The sequence below is a fragment of the Elephas maximus genome, chromosome X, assembly GCF_024166365.1.
Source record: "Elephas maximus indicus isolate mEleMax1 chromosome X, mEleMax1 primary haplotype, whole genome shotgun sequence".
Taxonomy (NCBI): Eukaryota; Metazoa; Chordata; class Mammalia; order Proboscidea; family Elephantidae; genus Elephas; species Elephas maximus.
In genome coordinates this window covers 98,060,521-98,076,467 of record NC_064846.1, presented here as the reverse complement: position 1 = coordinate 98,076,467, position 15,947 = coordinate 98,060,521, and the positions used below count along the sequence as shown (strand labels likewise).

General features: G+C 46.7%; 2 protein-coding genes across 4 annotated transcripts in view; one reads left to right on the top strand and one right to left on the bottom strand.

The window, feature by feature from the left end:
* Nucleotides 1-9,412, top strand: part of GCNA (germ cell nuclear acidic peptidase) — a 60,493-nt gene extending 51,081 nt beyond the window's left edge. The window contains exons 8-11 of the mRNA XM_049871997.1: nucleotides 6,059-6,203; nucleotides 7,447-7,585; nucleotides 8,193-8,397; nucleotides 8,688-9,412. Coding sequence (XP_049727954.1) covers nucleotides 6,059-6,203; nucleotides 7,447-7,585; nucleotides 8,193-8,397; nucleotides 8,688-8,937 — 739 coding nt within the window. The 3' untranslated portion in view covers nucleotides 8,938-9,412. The remainder of the gene's footprint in view (nucleotides 1-6,058; nucleotides 6,204-7,446; nucleotides 7,586-8,192; nucleotides 8,398-8,687) is intronic.
* Nucleotides 9,413-11,491: 2,079 nt separating this feature from the next.
* On the bottom strand, nucleotides 11,492-14,020 carry CXCR3 (C-X-C motif chemokine receptor 3). Of its 3 annotated transcripts, none has more exons than XM_049872011.1 (2): nucleotides 13,939-14,020; nucleotides 11,492-13,036 (listed from the first exon to the last, which is right to left on the bottom strand). In XM_049872011.1, the coding sequence occupies exons 1-2, from the start codon at nucleotides 13,948-13,950 to the stop codon at nucleotides 11,945-11,947; spliced, it is 1,104 nt and encodes a 367-aa protein (XP_049727968.1). In that variant the 5' UTR covers nucleotides 13,951-14,020; the 3' UTR covers nucleotides 11,492-11,944. The 3 variants fall into 3 exon arrangements, with proteins under 3 accessions (XP_049727968.1, XP_049727970.1, XP_049727969.1); XM_049872013.1 differs by lacking the exon at nucleotides 13,939-14,020 and adding an exon at nucleotides 13,833-13,914; XM_049872012.1 differs by lacking the exon at nucleotides 13,939-14,020 and adding an exon at nucleotides 13,564-13,815.
* Between the last annotated feature and the right edge of the window lie 1,927 nt (nucleotides 14,021-15,947).

Sequence of the window (15,947 nt, the reverse complement as noted above, 5' to 3'; positions counted from 1 at the left end):
CTGAAGACCAGATGAGTTGTGGGATGACATCAAGGACATCATACATGAAGAAAGCAAAAGGTCATTAAAAAGATAGGAAAGAAAGAAAAGCCCAAGATGGATGTCAGAAGTGATTCTAAAACTTGTTCTTGAACGTAAGGCAGCTAAAGCAAATGGAAGCGAAAGAGGGGATGAGATCAGAGCTGAAAAGATTTTAAATGGTGGCTCGAGAAGGCAAAGTAAAGTATTATAATGGAATGTGCAAAGACCTGGAGTTAGAAAACCAAAAGGGAAGAACACACTCAGCGTTTCTCAAACTGAAAGAACTGAAGAAAAAATTCAAGCCTCGAGTTGCAATGGTGAAGGATTCCATGGGGAAAATATTAAACGACACAGGAAGCATCAAAAGAAGATGGAAGGAATACACAGAGTTACTGTACCAAAAAGAATTGGTCGAAATTCAACCGTTTGAGGAGGTAGCATATGATCAAGAACAGATGGTACTGAAGGAAGGCGTCCAAGCTGCACTCAAGGCATTGGAGAAAAACACGGCTCCAGGAATTGACAGAATACCAACTGAGATATTTCAACAAATGGATGCAGCCCTGGAAGTGCTCACTCATCTATGCCAAGAAATATGGAAGACAGCTACCTGGCCAACTGACTGGAAGAGATCCATATTTGTGCCTATTCCAAAGAAAGGTGATCCAACAGAATGTGGGAATTATGGAACGTTATTATTAATATCACATGCAAGTAAAATTTTGCTGAAGATCATTCAAAAGCAGTTGCAGCAGTACACTGACAGGGAACTGCCAGAAATTCAAGTCAGATTCAGAAGAGGATGTGGGACAAGGGATATCATTGCTGATGTCATATGGATCTTGGTTGAAATCAGAGAGTACCAGAAAGATGTTTGCCTGTGTTTTATTAACTAACCAGAGGATTTTGACTGTGTGGGTCATAACAAATTATGGATAACATTGAGAAGAATGGGAATTCCAGAACACTTAATTGTGCTCATGAGGAACGTGTACATAGACCAAGAGGTAGTCGTTCGAACAGAATATGGGAATACTGTGTGGTTTAGAAGCAGGAAGGGTGTGTGTCAGGGTTGTATCCTTTCACCATGCTTATTCAGTGTGTATGCTGAGCAAATAATCCAGAAGCTGGACATAGGAAGAAGAATGCAGCATCAGGATTGGAGGAAGACTCATTAACAACCTATGATATGCAGACAACACAACCTTGCTGAAAATGAAGAGGACTTGAAGCACTTACTGATGAAGATCAAAGATTACAGCCTTCAGCATGGATTACACTTCAACAGAAAGAAAATGGAAATTTTCACAACTGGGCCAGTAAGCAACATCATGATAAATGGAGAAAAGATTGAAGTTGTCAAGGATTTCATTTTACTTGGGTCTACAATCAGCGCCCGTGTAAACAGTAGTCAACAAATCAAATGACGTGTTGTGTTGGGCAAATCTGCTGCAAAAAACCTCTTTAAAATGTTAAAAAGCAAAGATGTCGCTTTGAGGACTAAGGTTTGCCTGCCCCAAGCCATGATATTTTCAATCGCCTTCATATGCGTGCAAAAGCTGGGCAATGAATAAGGAAGACCGAAAAAGAATTGATGCCTTTGAATTATGGTTTTGGTGGAGAATATTGAATATACCATGGACTGCTAGAAGAATGAACAAACCTGTCTTGGAAGAAGTATGGCTGGAATGCTCCTTAGAAGGGAGGATGGCAGGACTTCATGCTTGGTAAAATAGAGGGTCAATGAACGAGAGGATGACCCTCAATGAGATAGATTGACACAGTGGCTGCAACAATGGGCTCAAGCATAGCAATGATTGTGAGGATGGCACAGGACTGGGCAGTATTTCGTTCTGTTGTACATGGGGTCGCAATGAGTCAGACCTGACTTGATGGCACATAACAACAACAGGGTAAATTGGTACCAACTTAACTTCGGTAATGTACAAGAAATTCTATACCTATATACTTCCTCTCCTCCCTTTTTCTTTGTTGTTATCACTAATTATGTCTTTATGTTTCATGTGCCCTGTAACATAATTTTATCCTTGCTTTTTAGATACAGTTATGTGTTGCTTTACCATCCTCAATATGTTTTGTGAAATAGGACGTTATGTGATTTGGATGTGTGCAAGCACCATATTTTATACAGGAAAGAGGCCTGCAGGATGGTCACCAGGTGGGCCCAGGACCTGTGCTGCTGCTGCTGCGCCAAGGGCCTGTGTGAAAACTTTGGCTCCACCACTACTGATCCTGTGAGGTCCCTGCCCGGTCTCCCAGAGCCACACCTCACCTCTGCCCACCTGTCCACCCACCCAGCACCGCACACATTTGCTGTCCAGCTGGTCACCTCCTGGCCTGCCGCACTACCTGCTCCCTTCCCTTCCTGCCTGCCTGCCCACCATCCCCCCAATGGGCTTTACAATTTTCCAGCCCTGCCCACCCCTCCTCTGTTGCCTGCTCCTCTTCCACCTCCTCCCCTGGCCACCTTTCCTGCTCCTCTTCCCAACACCGTCACAGCCCGGACTGTTAGGTGGATGCCACTGCAGGAGGAGTCTTGGCCTTGGGCCCAGGCATCATGTGCAGGGTGTCCAGGGCAGCAGCCTTGGCGGGGCATCTCCCTCAACGGCTCTGGTGGTGTCTGCATAGTCCTGTCTGTGACAAATGCAATGGGACACGCAGCCACGGATGGGCTCTGGAACCCCTCCCCCTGCTGCCCTAGGGCTGGAGTGGATTTCTAAACTCTGTTATAACCTTGTAGGACCATGGACGTATATGCGGTCATACATTGTCTGAATGGATGTTATGTGCTTCATGACTGTACTTGTTATTAAAAAGCATGAGGGGCACAACAATTAGTAGAATGATTAAGAATGAATACCTTATTACTAGCCCATATAGTTGTCCATGCAGTTCCCTTTATTAGGGATCTTTCTTCTTATGTACAGCTTTGAATTACTTTCTAGTGTTTTTTCCCTTCCATCTACAGAACTCCCATTAGTATTTTTTGTAGGGCTGGTCTGGTGGATATGAACTCTTTCAACTTTTGTCTGGGAATGTTTTAATTTCATCTTCATTCTCGAAGGGCAGTTTCACCGGGTATAGTATTCTTGGTTGATAGTTCTTCCCCCACCCCCCACCCCCAGCACCTTAAATACATCATTCCATTGCCTTCTAACTTCCAATGTTTCTGAGGAGAAATTGGCACTTAATCTTACTGGGGATCCTTTGTATGTGACTGTTTTCTTTCAGGATTCTCTATGTATCTATTTTTTTGAGAGCTTAACTATGATGTATCTCTGTGTAGATCTCTTTGGGTTTATCCTGCTTGGGGTTCTTGGAGATTCTTGGAATTGAAAATTCATGTCCTTTCTCAGATTGGGGAAATCTTCTGTCATTATTTCTTTAAATATTCTTTTTTGTCCCTTTCTCTCATTTCCTTCTGGAATTCCCATGATGTGTATATTAGGTCTCTTGTTGTTGTCCTGTAATTCCATTAAACTGTGGTCAGCCTTCTTGAGCCTCTGTTCTTGTTGCTCTTCCACCTCTGTAATTTTGACTATCTTGTACTCTAATTCACTGATTCTTCTGCCTGATTAAATCTGTTGGTAAGTCCTCCTATTGTGTTTCTTATCTCAGTTAATGTCTCTTTCAGTCACAATGTCTCTTCTTTTAGATTCTCGTTTTGTTCTTGCATTGTTTTCCTTATTTTTTTTAGCTCTTTGTATTTTCCCTTAAATCTTTAATTTAATGTTTTACATTGTATTATATTCTCCCATTTTTTTTTTCTTTATTTGGACTTCTGTATGTGTGCTTTCACTCCCTTCATCAAGTTCATTTCTTTTTTTTATTTGTGTGTCTTACGGGTTTTTTGTTGGCAGTTCTCCCCAGTATTTGGTTGTTTTGCTTGCACTACTTTTTGCAAAAAACTCTTAGGCTGGTAGAGCCTTTGGGCTTTGCTTACTGTTTCTTCTCCTTCTCTGTGATAGCTCCTTCTCCCTCCCTGGTTTAATTAGGATTTGAAAGTTCCAGATCTCAGTTTTCAACTTTTAATATCTCCCAAACACACCAGGGAACATGCTGTGGTCAATCCATGCACCACCGGGCACCACCACTCAGGTGAGATATCGTGAACTAATCAATCTGTCCACCAGGGGGCATAGATCCCTCTCCGTCTCTCTCTCTCCTGGTTATTACACCTTTCCCTTCTCTGTTTCTGGAAGCATGATTTCAGCCTGAAATCCCACACACAGTGAGCTCTCTTTGGTGCTGGGTATTGCCCCCCAGTTTTGCCCAAGGCTTCCTTCTGCTCTGTGGGGGCTGCTTATATCTGAGCTGGCATTCAGAAGAAGCACAGGCAGTTTTCCCTCTGTTTTAGGAGGAGGAGGGGCTGGCACTCCCTAGAAGGACCTCCAAGAGAGCTGTCTTGTTGGTTTCAGAGCCCCAGTGACCCTGCGGTGGTGGGGGAGCAGTCTCCACTTAGGTGACCTGCCTCTTGGCTCCACCGTAGGGGACCTTCTCTAGGAGTTTGTACCAGCCCAGCAACCAACAGTTACCAGGTAGGGAGCATTGTCACACTCTGCGTGGACCTCCAGGGAGATCTGCCTTTTTGATATCAGAGATGCCCTGGTAGTATATTGGCTGTGGGAGTACCCCCCACTCAATATTCCTGCTTCCTAGCACACAGCAACCTTAGTCAGCAGTTTCTCAGCAGTGACCAGAAGGGGGAACAGACAGACCCAAACTGAGCCCCAGGGAGGTCTGTCTTGTTGATTTCAGAGGCCTGAGCTGTGGGGGTGTACACAGGGAGGTAGGTAGAGTACTGACTAGGAGAGTGGACTCCCCTACAGGTGCCTTCTGTAGCAGTTTGCAATAGCCTGGCAATCAATAGTTACCACATAGAGGAGGGGGTATCGTGCTCTGGTCTGATTCCCACAGAGGTCTGCCTTGATGCTGTCAGAGCCATCCTGGCAGATTGTTGGCTGCAAGTGCAGCCTCCACTCAAGACACCTGCTTCCTAGCACACAGCAGCCTCAGCCAGCAGTCCTCAGTGCCAACCAGAAATGGGGGAGACTAACCCTAATTGACCCCCAAGGAGGTTGTTCCAGCTGGGTTCAGAGGCCTGAGCTATGGGGTACGCAGGGAGGCAGGTAGAGTGTTGACTAGGGGAGCAGATTCCACTGCAGGGGCCTTCTGTAGTAATTCGCAGGAGGCTTGTAGGTGACAGTGACCAGGTGGGAGACATGCTGGCACACTCTAAATGGACCCCCAGCGAGGACTGCCTTGTTGATTTTAGAGCAGAACCTTAGGGTCCTTGTCTCTTTGTATAGGCAGGGGTATGGTGGTTAGGGAAGTATTCTCTTTTGCTGGTGCCACTTCCCCAGTTCACAGCACCTGGTGGTCCACGGGGTTGGGGCAAGGGGCAGGGATGGTAGTAGAAGTGATTTTCCTAAGGTATGCGGCTAGTTGTTGATTCATTGATTCTTGCCTGTCTGCAGTTCCCCACTGCCTTCCTCTGATCCCTGATTCAGAGTCCCTCAAAGCTGAGCACTGTTTCCTTGTTGTATTTCTTATATTTGTGGTGGAGGGTCACGATAACGGTCTATTTATGCTGCCATCTTCCCAAAGTCCCCCAGAAAAAGAATTTTAAAAATGCCTGTGAAGTTTTCAACTTGTTATAACAGAAGTTTGGTAAACATGTTGTGCTGGAGATATGCTTATGTCAGTCAGTTGGAAATTTGAATCGGGTATTTGTCAGTTCAGAATAGGATCTCAGGAGAGAGATCCAGTCTGAAGACACACGTGTAGGGATCATTCCTGTTGAGGTTGAAATCATGGACTCCACATCTATGAGAATGTGCAAGGAGTGAAGAGAAAAGGGCTGTGAATGGATCCTTGGGACATACCTTCATATAAGCAGCTGGAAAAGGAAGAAGAACCAGCAAGTTTCTAAAGTCTCTCTTGACATGCTCTTTATGTGTGCATTTCTTCTATATATTTCTTTAGGTACATAAAACAGTTAAATTTACCTTTGTAGGAATCCTGTGTGTAAAATACCTGGATGTTTCTTGCTTGACCTTGAGAACTCAAAAGAGTATTCTGGAAAGAATTTCAAGCAAAATAAGGATGAGCTGGTTCAGAAAATCTACAACCTCTTCAACAGCTCCGTCTTTGATAAAAAGGTAGGATCAATAAATGAGTATTTATTGAGCACCTGCTGTATGCCCCGCACTTTTGTGTGCTGTGTGGTACAGACACGCAAACCACGTGCATTTACTGCCCTTAAGAAGTGTCAATTTAGATGGAAAGATAAAACACGCATACATGAAAGGTAGAAACCATTATTACCACAGGAGATCAGCAGAGGGAGAAGTCACTGAGAGTCTGAGGAATCAGGAAAGAGAATTGCCTGAAAGAGGAGGTGAGGCTTATTCTGGTTCTTAAAGACCAAGCAGTGGAGAGAACAACAATGGCGGGGGAGAGGTCATGTCTCGAGGCTTGACTATCTGGAAAAGAGGATTCATGCTAAAGAATAATGTGAAAGAGCTCTGTGGCCTCATTAAAAAAAAATTTTTTTTGTGTGTGGCCTCATTAGGTATAGGTAATTCCTGCTTCAATTTTCTCATCTGTAAAATGGGAATGATAACAGTACGTACTACCTCATAGAATCATTGTTAGCCCTGAGTAAGTTAATGGGCATAAAGTGCTTAGATCAGTGGCTAGGACATAGTAAGCGATACCTGTTAGCTATTGTTATATTTGATAGCGTAAGCCCAGATAATAGAGGGCCTAGAGCATCAGGTGGGAGAAGCTTAAATTTAAATTGTCAGGCACTGCAGCACAGGGATTTGATGGGACATGAAATGGCTGTTGAAAGAGATGGATCTGATGGTAGCATGGGTATGTCCTGGACTGGAGAGAATCTGGGGGCAGTGAGACTTTTTGGTCATTAAGTTTTTCACACTATTGTCTCTGGTAACAAAATTTTTTGCAAGCAAAGTTCTTGTATCTTCCTAAAGATTCCCTAGCCTTTTGTGCCCTTCCTGATGACAGTGGTATTACATCAAATGGCTGATTTGCGGCACCTGAAATGTTCTGAGTTGCATTTTCAATTTTGCCTCAGCATTCTTATACATAGGCTTGTCTCCTTGAAAGGGAGCACAAACCATGCATTCACTTGTTCTCAAAAATCTCCCATGTGTCCTGATTGCCTATTAGTTGTCTTTACCTGGGTCTCAACTTGGCTTTTATTCAACCCCACACTGCTTAGATTTGAATAGATTTCTTCTCAAAATCAAGACAAGAACATGGGGTAGAAAAAAATCCTCTTATTTTTTTATGAGAGAGAGAAAAACTCTTGACTTAATATTTTCTGATCTGCTTTGAACTGCTTTCTGACTTATTCCATTTGCTTTTCATTCTCAGCTGCCAGAGAAAATAGATATACGCTGGAATAAAAAGATGTTTAGAACTGCTGGCTTATGCACAACTGGCGAGACAAAGCACCCGAAGAAGGAGCGCTATGCCAAGATTCAGATTGCTCTGAAAGTCTGTGACTCTGCAGGTGATAGCAGAAGCAGGGCAGCTTTACTGCTTCTGTGTGTTTTCCTTTTGATACATTGTCTGTAAAATTGCTCTTCGATGCTGGTATTATCTGACAGACTGTCACAGCTTTAACTGGTATTCCTGTGTGGACAGGTTTCCTGTCTGTTGCTCATAGGGCATTATTATTAGATGTCTCACCACCTCTGAAAATTCAACTCATCAATCTCTAGTAGGCCTGACTTCCCCTCTGCATGCCCTAACCAAATCCCATGGCCCTTGTGATTGCTCATCACCCAGTACACTCAAGTTTCCAAAGGGCGGAAACCGTGTTTCACGTGGCTGTATTTCCAGCAGTGCCCCACAAAAAGATGAGCGCATTGGAGCTGCTCTGAAAAGACTTGCTGAATGTAAGCACCTGACCTAAGGCTCTCTGCTATTAATGAGATCAGATTGAAGTAGGTGGAAATTGCACTTTCAAAATCCTGGGAACTAACACTCATGCCTGTCTGCATATGCTTATGTAAGGTGGCTTCGTGTCTGATTGGGCTGAGCATCTAGGGGTTATTGGGTAGCAGACTAGAAGAAAATTGTTTAAACTCACGGTTTCTTTTCATTCTTCCTCCAAGACCGACTCCGGGATACTTTGATCCATGAAATATGCCATGCAGCCTGCTGGCTACTTGATGGTGTCCAAGATTCTCATGGTGACACTTGGAAGTATTATGCCAACAAATCCAATATGGTACACCCAGAGCTGCCCAGGGTCACCCGTTGCCATAACTACAAGATTAACTACAGGATTCATTATGAATGTACTCAGTGCAAATTCAGGTAAGACCCTTCTCCTTAGACTTTTTCCTATTATCCTATTACCGCGGCCTCCAAGTGGCTCTTCAGTGATTCTATTAGATGGCTACCTGACTTGAGGAGTAAAACTACTCTGCCCCTTAAATCTATGTTCTCTCTCTCCATTATTTCCCCTAACTTGAGCCTACCTGACTGCTGCCACTGCTTGGTGTTCCACGGAAAATTTTTCTTTGGGTCCAAGGGCAACAGGTCAGAGATGATGTTGACGTACAATGACTGACTTCTTTTTTGTGTGCTATCTCTTCCCTTCCTAGGGTTGGCCGCTACACCAGATCACTGAACACCAAACGCTTTACCTGTGCTAAGTGCAAAGGCCCTCTGGTTGTGCTGCCATTAACTCGCAAAGATGGAACCCCCATTGAGCCCCATGTGAGACCATTTGCCAAATATGTACAGGAGAATTACAGAGCTGTTAAGCAGGAGATGGCAGGGAAGGGCCATGGCGATGTGATGAAAAAGCTCAGCAAGGATTATGTTGCAAGTAAACAAAACCGAGGTGGTTGAGGTTATCTGAGAGTAGATTTATGTGAGCAGAGTCCTCTATTGGTAAGAAGCATTAAAAAAAAAACTGTGAAGTAGCAAATATTAGGGGTTAAATACTATTTTGGGTTTTATGTTGTTAATGGTGATTGTTCTTAACTAGGGACCCTATTGCTGACCATTTTGTGGATTTGACAGCACCCTGAGGCCCTTTTGGATCCATCCTGGGTCTTAATTTTGACTCCGTAGTTTTAACGTGTAGACCAAAATGCAAAAAAAAAAAAAAAATGAGTTTTTGAGAGTGGCAAGTTGAGAGAATGAGAATAATGCTGGAAACAGAACAAGTTTTAAAGGCAGCCCTACAAAGCCAGGGCTGCTGTGAGATAAAATCTGTCACACTTACCTGGAAATAACAAACACGTTTCACAAATCTAGTTGCTGTTGACATTGAATGAAGCCATCTGAGCCATGTAATTGTTCATAAAATAAAATAAAGTGTTTTCTGCATTTCACTTGTTTGCAGAGTCTGTTCATTGACACCTCGTCCCAAAAGCAGAACGTATCCTTGCATCTTTTGTCCAAGACCCTGGACATCTAAGTGTTCCAGGATGTGTCTAGAGCACTCTTCATTCTGTTTCTCCGATTTTCGTGACTGCCCATAAGTTTGTGAGTGGCCTCCCCACTTCTGGGAGATACCCAGGATATAGACTGGAATCCACATTGTTTTAGTTTTCTACTGCTGCTGTAACAAACTGCCACAAATCTCATGGCTGAAAATGACACAAATTTATTATCTTATAGTTCTGTAGGTCAGAAGTCCATCGGGGTCCCACTGGGCTAAAATCAAGGTGTTGGCAGGGCTGTGCTTTCTGGAAGCTCTAGGGGAGAATCCAATTCCTTTTCTTTTCCAGCTTCTAGAGGCCACCCTCATTCCTTGACTCATGGCCCCTTCCTGCCTCTTCCAAGCCAGCAAGCATCTCTCTGACCCTGCTTCTGTTGTTACATCTTTCTCTGACTTTTTCTCTCCTGCCTCCTGCTTTCACTTTTAAGGATCTTTGTGATTACATTGGGCCCACATGGATAATCCAGGATAATCTTTTTTTTCAATTGTGTTTTAGGTGGAAGTTTACAGCACAAATTAGTTTCTCATTCAAAAATTTGTACACAAATTGTTTTGTGACATTGGTGGGAATAATCTGATTTATTTGAGGAATTATAAGACTATTTTAACGCCAGATGATTAGCAACCTTAATTCCCTTTTGCCCTGTAAGCCAACATATTCACAAGTTCTAGGGATTAGGATGTAGACACCTTCGAGGGGTTATTTATTCTGCCTAGCACAAACATCTTTATTAGTCCAGCACCACTGATAATTCTTACAGGAAGGTTATACTGTTTGTTGAATGTGTTACGCAGTTGTTTCCTCCCTTCATTTTGCAGATGCTTAGAGTGTTCTTTTAGTGGCCACAAACGAGCCTAACACAGGCGGGACGGGATTGCGTGTGTGCATAAAGTAGGACGACCTTCCCTAACTAAATCTTCTAATTCCTCCCCTCCATTGCCACCTCCAGCCTATCTGCAGCCTTAGCAAGGGCCCAGCCAGCATGTGAAACTGGACCATGGGGCATCAGTGACTTCCACAGGGTGAACTGGTGGTGCAGTGGATCTGTCCCTGCAAAGGGAGATCAGTAGCTCTGTCACCTGCGTTTCTGGGAAGCCCTGGTTATTTCTTCCACTTACTTCAACCTCAGCTGTAGTCGTGGAAACATGCTTCCTACAGCCCACCCATGCTTCCAGGTGGCCCATGCGCTTGTTACTTTTGGCAAGTCATCTAACCTTCTAGCTTTTCTTCAATCCCACTGACATTTCCCTAGTAAGAGCCTGCATCACCTCTCACCTGAATAACCACTACAGCTTTCTTAGTGGTCTCTAACACTCCCATCAGCTGACCCCAAACCAACTCTGAGTCTTACTCTCCACCCTTCTCCTACCCAAACCCTTAAATCTAACCACTTGGGACCATTTATAATTCCTCCAGTAAGCATTGCTGTTTTCAGCCTTCACTCTGCTAGAAACACTGTCTTTCCTTCTCTCTGCCTTTGGAAATACTGCCTGCCCTTTCAGGTCTGTTCAGTTTTCTGTCTTCAGGATAACTTCCAAAATGGCGCAGCCCCCATGCTCTGAGCCTTCATGTTTACTGTCTATATGCCACTCATTTGCCTCATGGCATAGATATTGCCTGGTATTGTTAGTTCTTGCCGCTTCTTCCCAGCTAGCCCTCTGCTCCTCCCTTCCAGAGCCCAAGACTACGTCTTACTTATGGCTGAAGGCGCCTCTCCCAAATTATGCCTAGACAGTGTCCAGCCAACTAACTAGCCAAGTGCCTACCCTGTGCCAGTGTATCTAGGTGCTTCCCTGTGACTAGCAGGAGTGCCCAGAAGGGCCAAGAAGACTGCAGACAGGCGTTCACAGAGGCAGGGTGGGTTGGCCCAGACCCAGGGCCAGGAGGGAAGAAGCTGCAAGTGTACCCTCAGAGCCAGCTAGGGCTGGCTGTATTGATGCACTCACACACCCTGGTCCTGATGAGCTTGTTTATTGAAAAATTTTAAGCAAGATTTTTGAAATAAAAACAAAAGTGAACAAATACAGAGGTTCTGGGAATCATAGTCACAATTACTACTAAGCAAGAGGTCTGGACCAAGGCCCCACAGGGGCCGCTTCCTCTGTGTTGTTTGCATGTGGGAAAGGCCAAGTTCCAGTTACCAGATGAGAAGGGCAACAGGGCTCCAGGCAGCCAAGGTGGCTGGGCTGGAACACACCCACCTCTGAAGCAGTAGGAGTGAGGGTGCCAGGGCCTCAGAAATGGGAGACCCAGCATGGCTGGGGCTGCCAGCGAGCCCCAGAGTACTGTGTCTGGGGGGCAAAGCCATGGGGAGAGCCAGAGACAGCCCAGCAGAGGGGGAGGGGAGAAGCCTGGAGTATGGGTGGGGCCAGGCTGGGTGAGTGAAAGGTGAGCCCCCACTTCCAGCCTCATAAGCCTGAATAGGTGGCCTCTGTGGTCTCCGACCAGGATGAATCCCGGTAGGAAGGAGCAGCCTGCCGCTGGTGCCTTCTCCGGCCAGGGCAACCCAGGCGCATAAGCAGCATCCACATACGTTCTCGGAACTTGACACCCACAAAGGCATACAACAGCGGGTTGAGGCAGCAGTGCATATAGCCCAGGCCTGAGGTGACTGACTTCGCCACGTCAACACGACTTTCTCGCCCACAGTCGCGGGCTAAGGCCCCCAGGTCCATGAGGGTGTCCACCAGCACCACCAGGTGGTAGGGGGTCCAGCAGAGGGCAAAGGCCACCACTACCATCACCACTAGCCGCATGGCTCGCAGCCGCCGTTGGCCCCTGGAGACCAGCAGCACAGCCAGGATGCGGGCATAGCAGTAGGCCATGACCAGCAGGGGCAGCAGAAAACCAGCAACCAGCTGCAGCATTCGCAGAGCTGTGCGTCCCACCTGAGGGAAGTTGTACTGGCAGTGGGTGGCATTGAGGCGGTCATCATGGTGGGCTGACAGGAAGATCAGTTCCGGGAGGGCAAAGAGTAGACAGAGCCCCCAGACCACTACACAGGTGAGGGCCACACGGGCTGGGGGGCGCCGGCGGTAGAGCTGGGTGGCATGCACTATACTCAGGTAACGGTCAAAGCTGATACAGGCCAGCAGGAGGGCCCCTGCATAGAAGTTGATGTTGAAGAGGGCACCTGCCACTTTACAGAGGCCAGAGCCAAAGACCCACTGGACAGCAGCATCCACTGCCCAAAGGGGGAGGGTCAGCACCAGCAGTGCATCAGCCACGGCCAAGTGAAACAGGAAGGTGTCAGTGCTGCTCAGGGCTGCCCGTTGGCTCAGCAGCACAGCTGCCACTGCACCATTGCCCAGCAGCCCCAGCAGAAAAAGGAAGCTATAGAGGGCTGGCAGGAAGGCCCTGTCAAAGTTCAGGCTAAAATCCTGTGGGCAGGGTGGGGAGGCACAGCAGGAGTCGGTCTCATTGTCTTCGTAGTCATAGGAAGAACTACAGTTTTCCAGGAAGGCAAAATCAGGGGCATCTAGCACTTGGTGTTCACTCATCTGTGGAGGGAGGGAGGGAGGGGCTGTGTAAAAAGGCCTTTGCAATCACTTCTTCGCTATTTAGTCTGATGAGTGGTTTTTGAGGGTAGCTTCTCTGTAAGGCAGGTCCTGTAACTGTCCACCCCTTTCTTCCTTCTGAACCCTATCTGCCCCACCTGGGCGCTGTGATGCTAACTTCCCTTCTCAAAAGCGACTTTTCTGTCACCTTTCTTGGCCATCCATTGGCCCAGGGATCCTCCTGTACCAAGAGCTCTCCCTGCACTCTCTTCTTTCTCTTCTTGCTCTTCCCTCAATGCTTGCTGGTCTCAGTGCCCTGGCCATGCCTAGTTCAGTCACCCAAATGCCTTCCCACAGTCCCCTCCTCAGCCCTTGTCTGGAGACCCCAAATTCCTGCCCCTGTGGGGGCCTCTCTACAAATCACTGCAGCTCCCAAACACACAATTTCTGCCCCAGTCCTTTCCTGTCCCCCACACCAAGGCTCGCCCACTGGGGCTCCCCCACCCAGCTCTAATGGAAATATTACTTACCCCCTCATCCATCCCAGAGCTGCAGGCTTCCCCAGTGCCAATTCAATTCAGCATATAAAACTCAAAATTCAACGTCAAAGCCGAAGGGAGCCTTATAGGTCATGGAGGTTGAGCCTCTAACCCCCTGCATGTTTGCAGCTGAGGTACCAAAGCCAGAGAGGGGACAGGACATGCCCATAGTCATACAGCAAGTCAGCGGCTAAGCTGGCTTCCCAATTCCCCGTCCAGTGCTTCTTCCACACCAAGCCCTGCAACTTCTGCCTACTCACCCAACCCTTTGGAAGCCCTGGGTCGTGGGTCAGCCTTGAAGTTTCCCTGGTGTCCTGGGTTCACCCTCAGAGCTGTGGCCTGGCTGCGCTGGGCAGCAGCACTTACCTCAGGGACCATGGCTGGGCTGGTGCTCTGGCAGCTGAGGCCACGTGCTGCCTGCCCCTCTGCCTGGGTGCTTGTGGTCAGGAACATGCGCTGCACAGAGGAAGTGAGGGTTTTGCAAGGTTCACAATAGCAGCATCTTCCATGGGGTGATCTACGCCAGACCTATTGAGACCCAAGGACACAAATGTTCTTTTCCCTGTCACCGAGCCAGCGGAGTGAAGCTGCTGTACAAGAAGTGGCAACAGGCCTAGGGCCAGAAAGCCTGGGCCCTAGGAAAGGGCAGGGGCTGGTTGAGTAGGGGAAGGATCTCTGAGGGATGAGGGAAAGGACACAGCTGGGACAAGAAGGGAAGCCCTACCGCCAGGGGCCAGACTGGCTTCTCCTGCACTGGTTTGGTCACTGCTCAAGAAATTGGAATTTGTGCTCATCTGTCCTGGGCTGGAGTAGATCTTTACATGATTGTAAAGGCTGGGTTGCTAAATGGGTTAAGTCTGTAAAAGAGAGTAACCTTCTTAAAACAGTAGTATTTTAAAGAATCTATCACATTAAATCTAAGCCTTTTCCATTGGCCCTCCCCACTAATTCACAGAAGAAAGGAAAGGGAACTACTAGTTAAGAACTGGCTATATGCTAGGTGCTATTTTAGGTGCCCTTTCTGGCACTGCCTCATTCCAACCACACGATTCCCCTGTGAGGTAGGGTGGGCACCCCTGTGGTACTGATGAAACAGACCCAGAAAGGGGAAAGGCTTTCGCCACACACAGCACCTAAGGGTGGGTGCTAGGACCCAACCCATGGCTCTCTGACTCTCCTTTTACCGCGCATCGCGCTGCCTTCAATTTTTTAAGCGGATAAACTGTGATATGTTCCTTAAGTTAAAAGCAAATCAACAAAACTACATAATTTAACATGGCTACATCTTGAAAAGCCAATGACTGCATGGTAAATCGGGAGGGGGAAGTTACAGAATACCGTGTATAGCTTATGTAAATTCTAAAAACCACACACAAAAAACAATACCATATTGTTTTGGATACAATATATTCATCCTAATAGTTTAAGAACAAGGACTGGAGACACTGCACATTCAGGAGAGTAGTTGCTTCTGGAGCGAGAAGAAGGGGGATGAGGTTGGGACCCCCCCTATTTTCAGGAAAAGCTGTAAAACAGCATCTTTACATCATAGCAGTAACCGTTATGACTGAGTGGTGTGACAGTTCCTCCCCCAAATAGTTTCTCCCTTTGCTATCTTCTCCACTGTCCCCAGTTGAAAGGGGTGGGTGGGGAGGGGGGGAATGCTAGCCTACGGCCTTGGGGCCCAGTTTGCTGCCAGAACACTTCACCAAAGTCTCCAGGCTCATGTCTGGAACTCAGTTCTAATTGACAAGAAGTGCACATCGTGAGGCATCCAGGCCTTTCCCCTCCTTCCATCGGCTGTGGACAGGTGATGTGGCCATTCTTGCTCCTAAACAATTTATCACCTGCAGGGTCCAGGCCAGAGGGAACTGAGGGCCTAGAGGAGGTCAGGAGCAGTGCAAATGGAGAGGATGGGTGGGTTCCAGAAGCCATGCCAGTTAGGATAGGTAGAACATGTGTTATGGATTGAATTGTGTCGTCCCCCCCAAAAAATGTGTGTCAACGTGGCTAGGCCATGATTCCCAATATTGTGTGGTTGTCCACCATTTTGTCATCTGATGTATTTATCCTATGCGTTGTAAATCCTAACCTCTATGATGTTAATGAGGCAGGATTAGAGGCAGTTCTGTTAATGAGGCAGGACCCCCTCTACAAGATTAGGTTGTATCTTGAATCAATTTCTTTTGAGATGTAAAAGACAAAAGTGAGCAGAGAGGAGAGGGACCTCCTACCGCAAAGAAAGCAGAGCTGGGAGCAGAGCTGGGAGGAGAGCATGTCCTTTGTCCCCAGGGGTCCCTGTGCTGAGAAGCTCCTACATCAGGGCAAGATTGATGACAAGGACCTTCAGAGAGCAAGCCTTCCCATGGATCTGG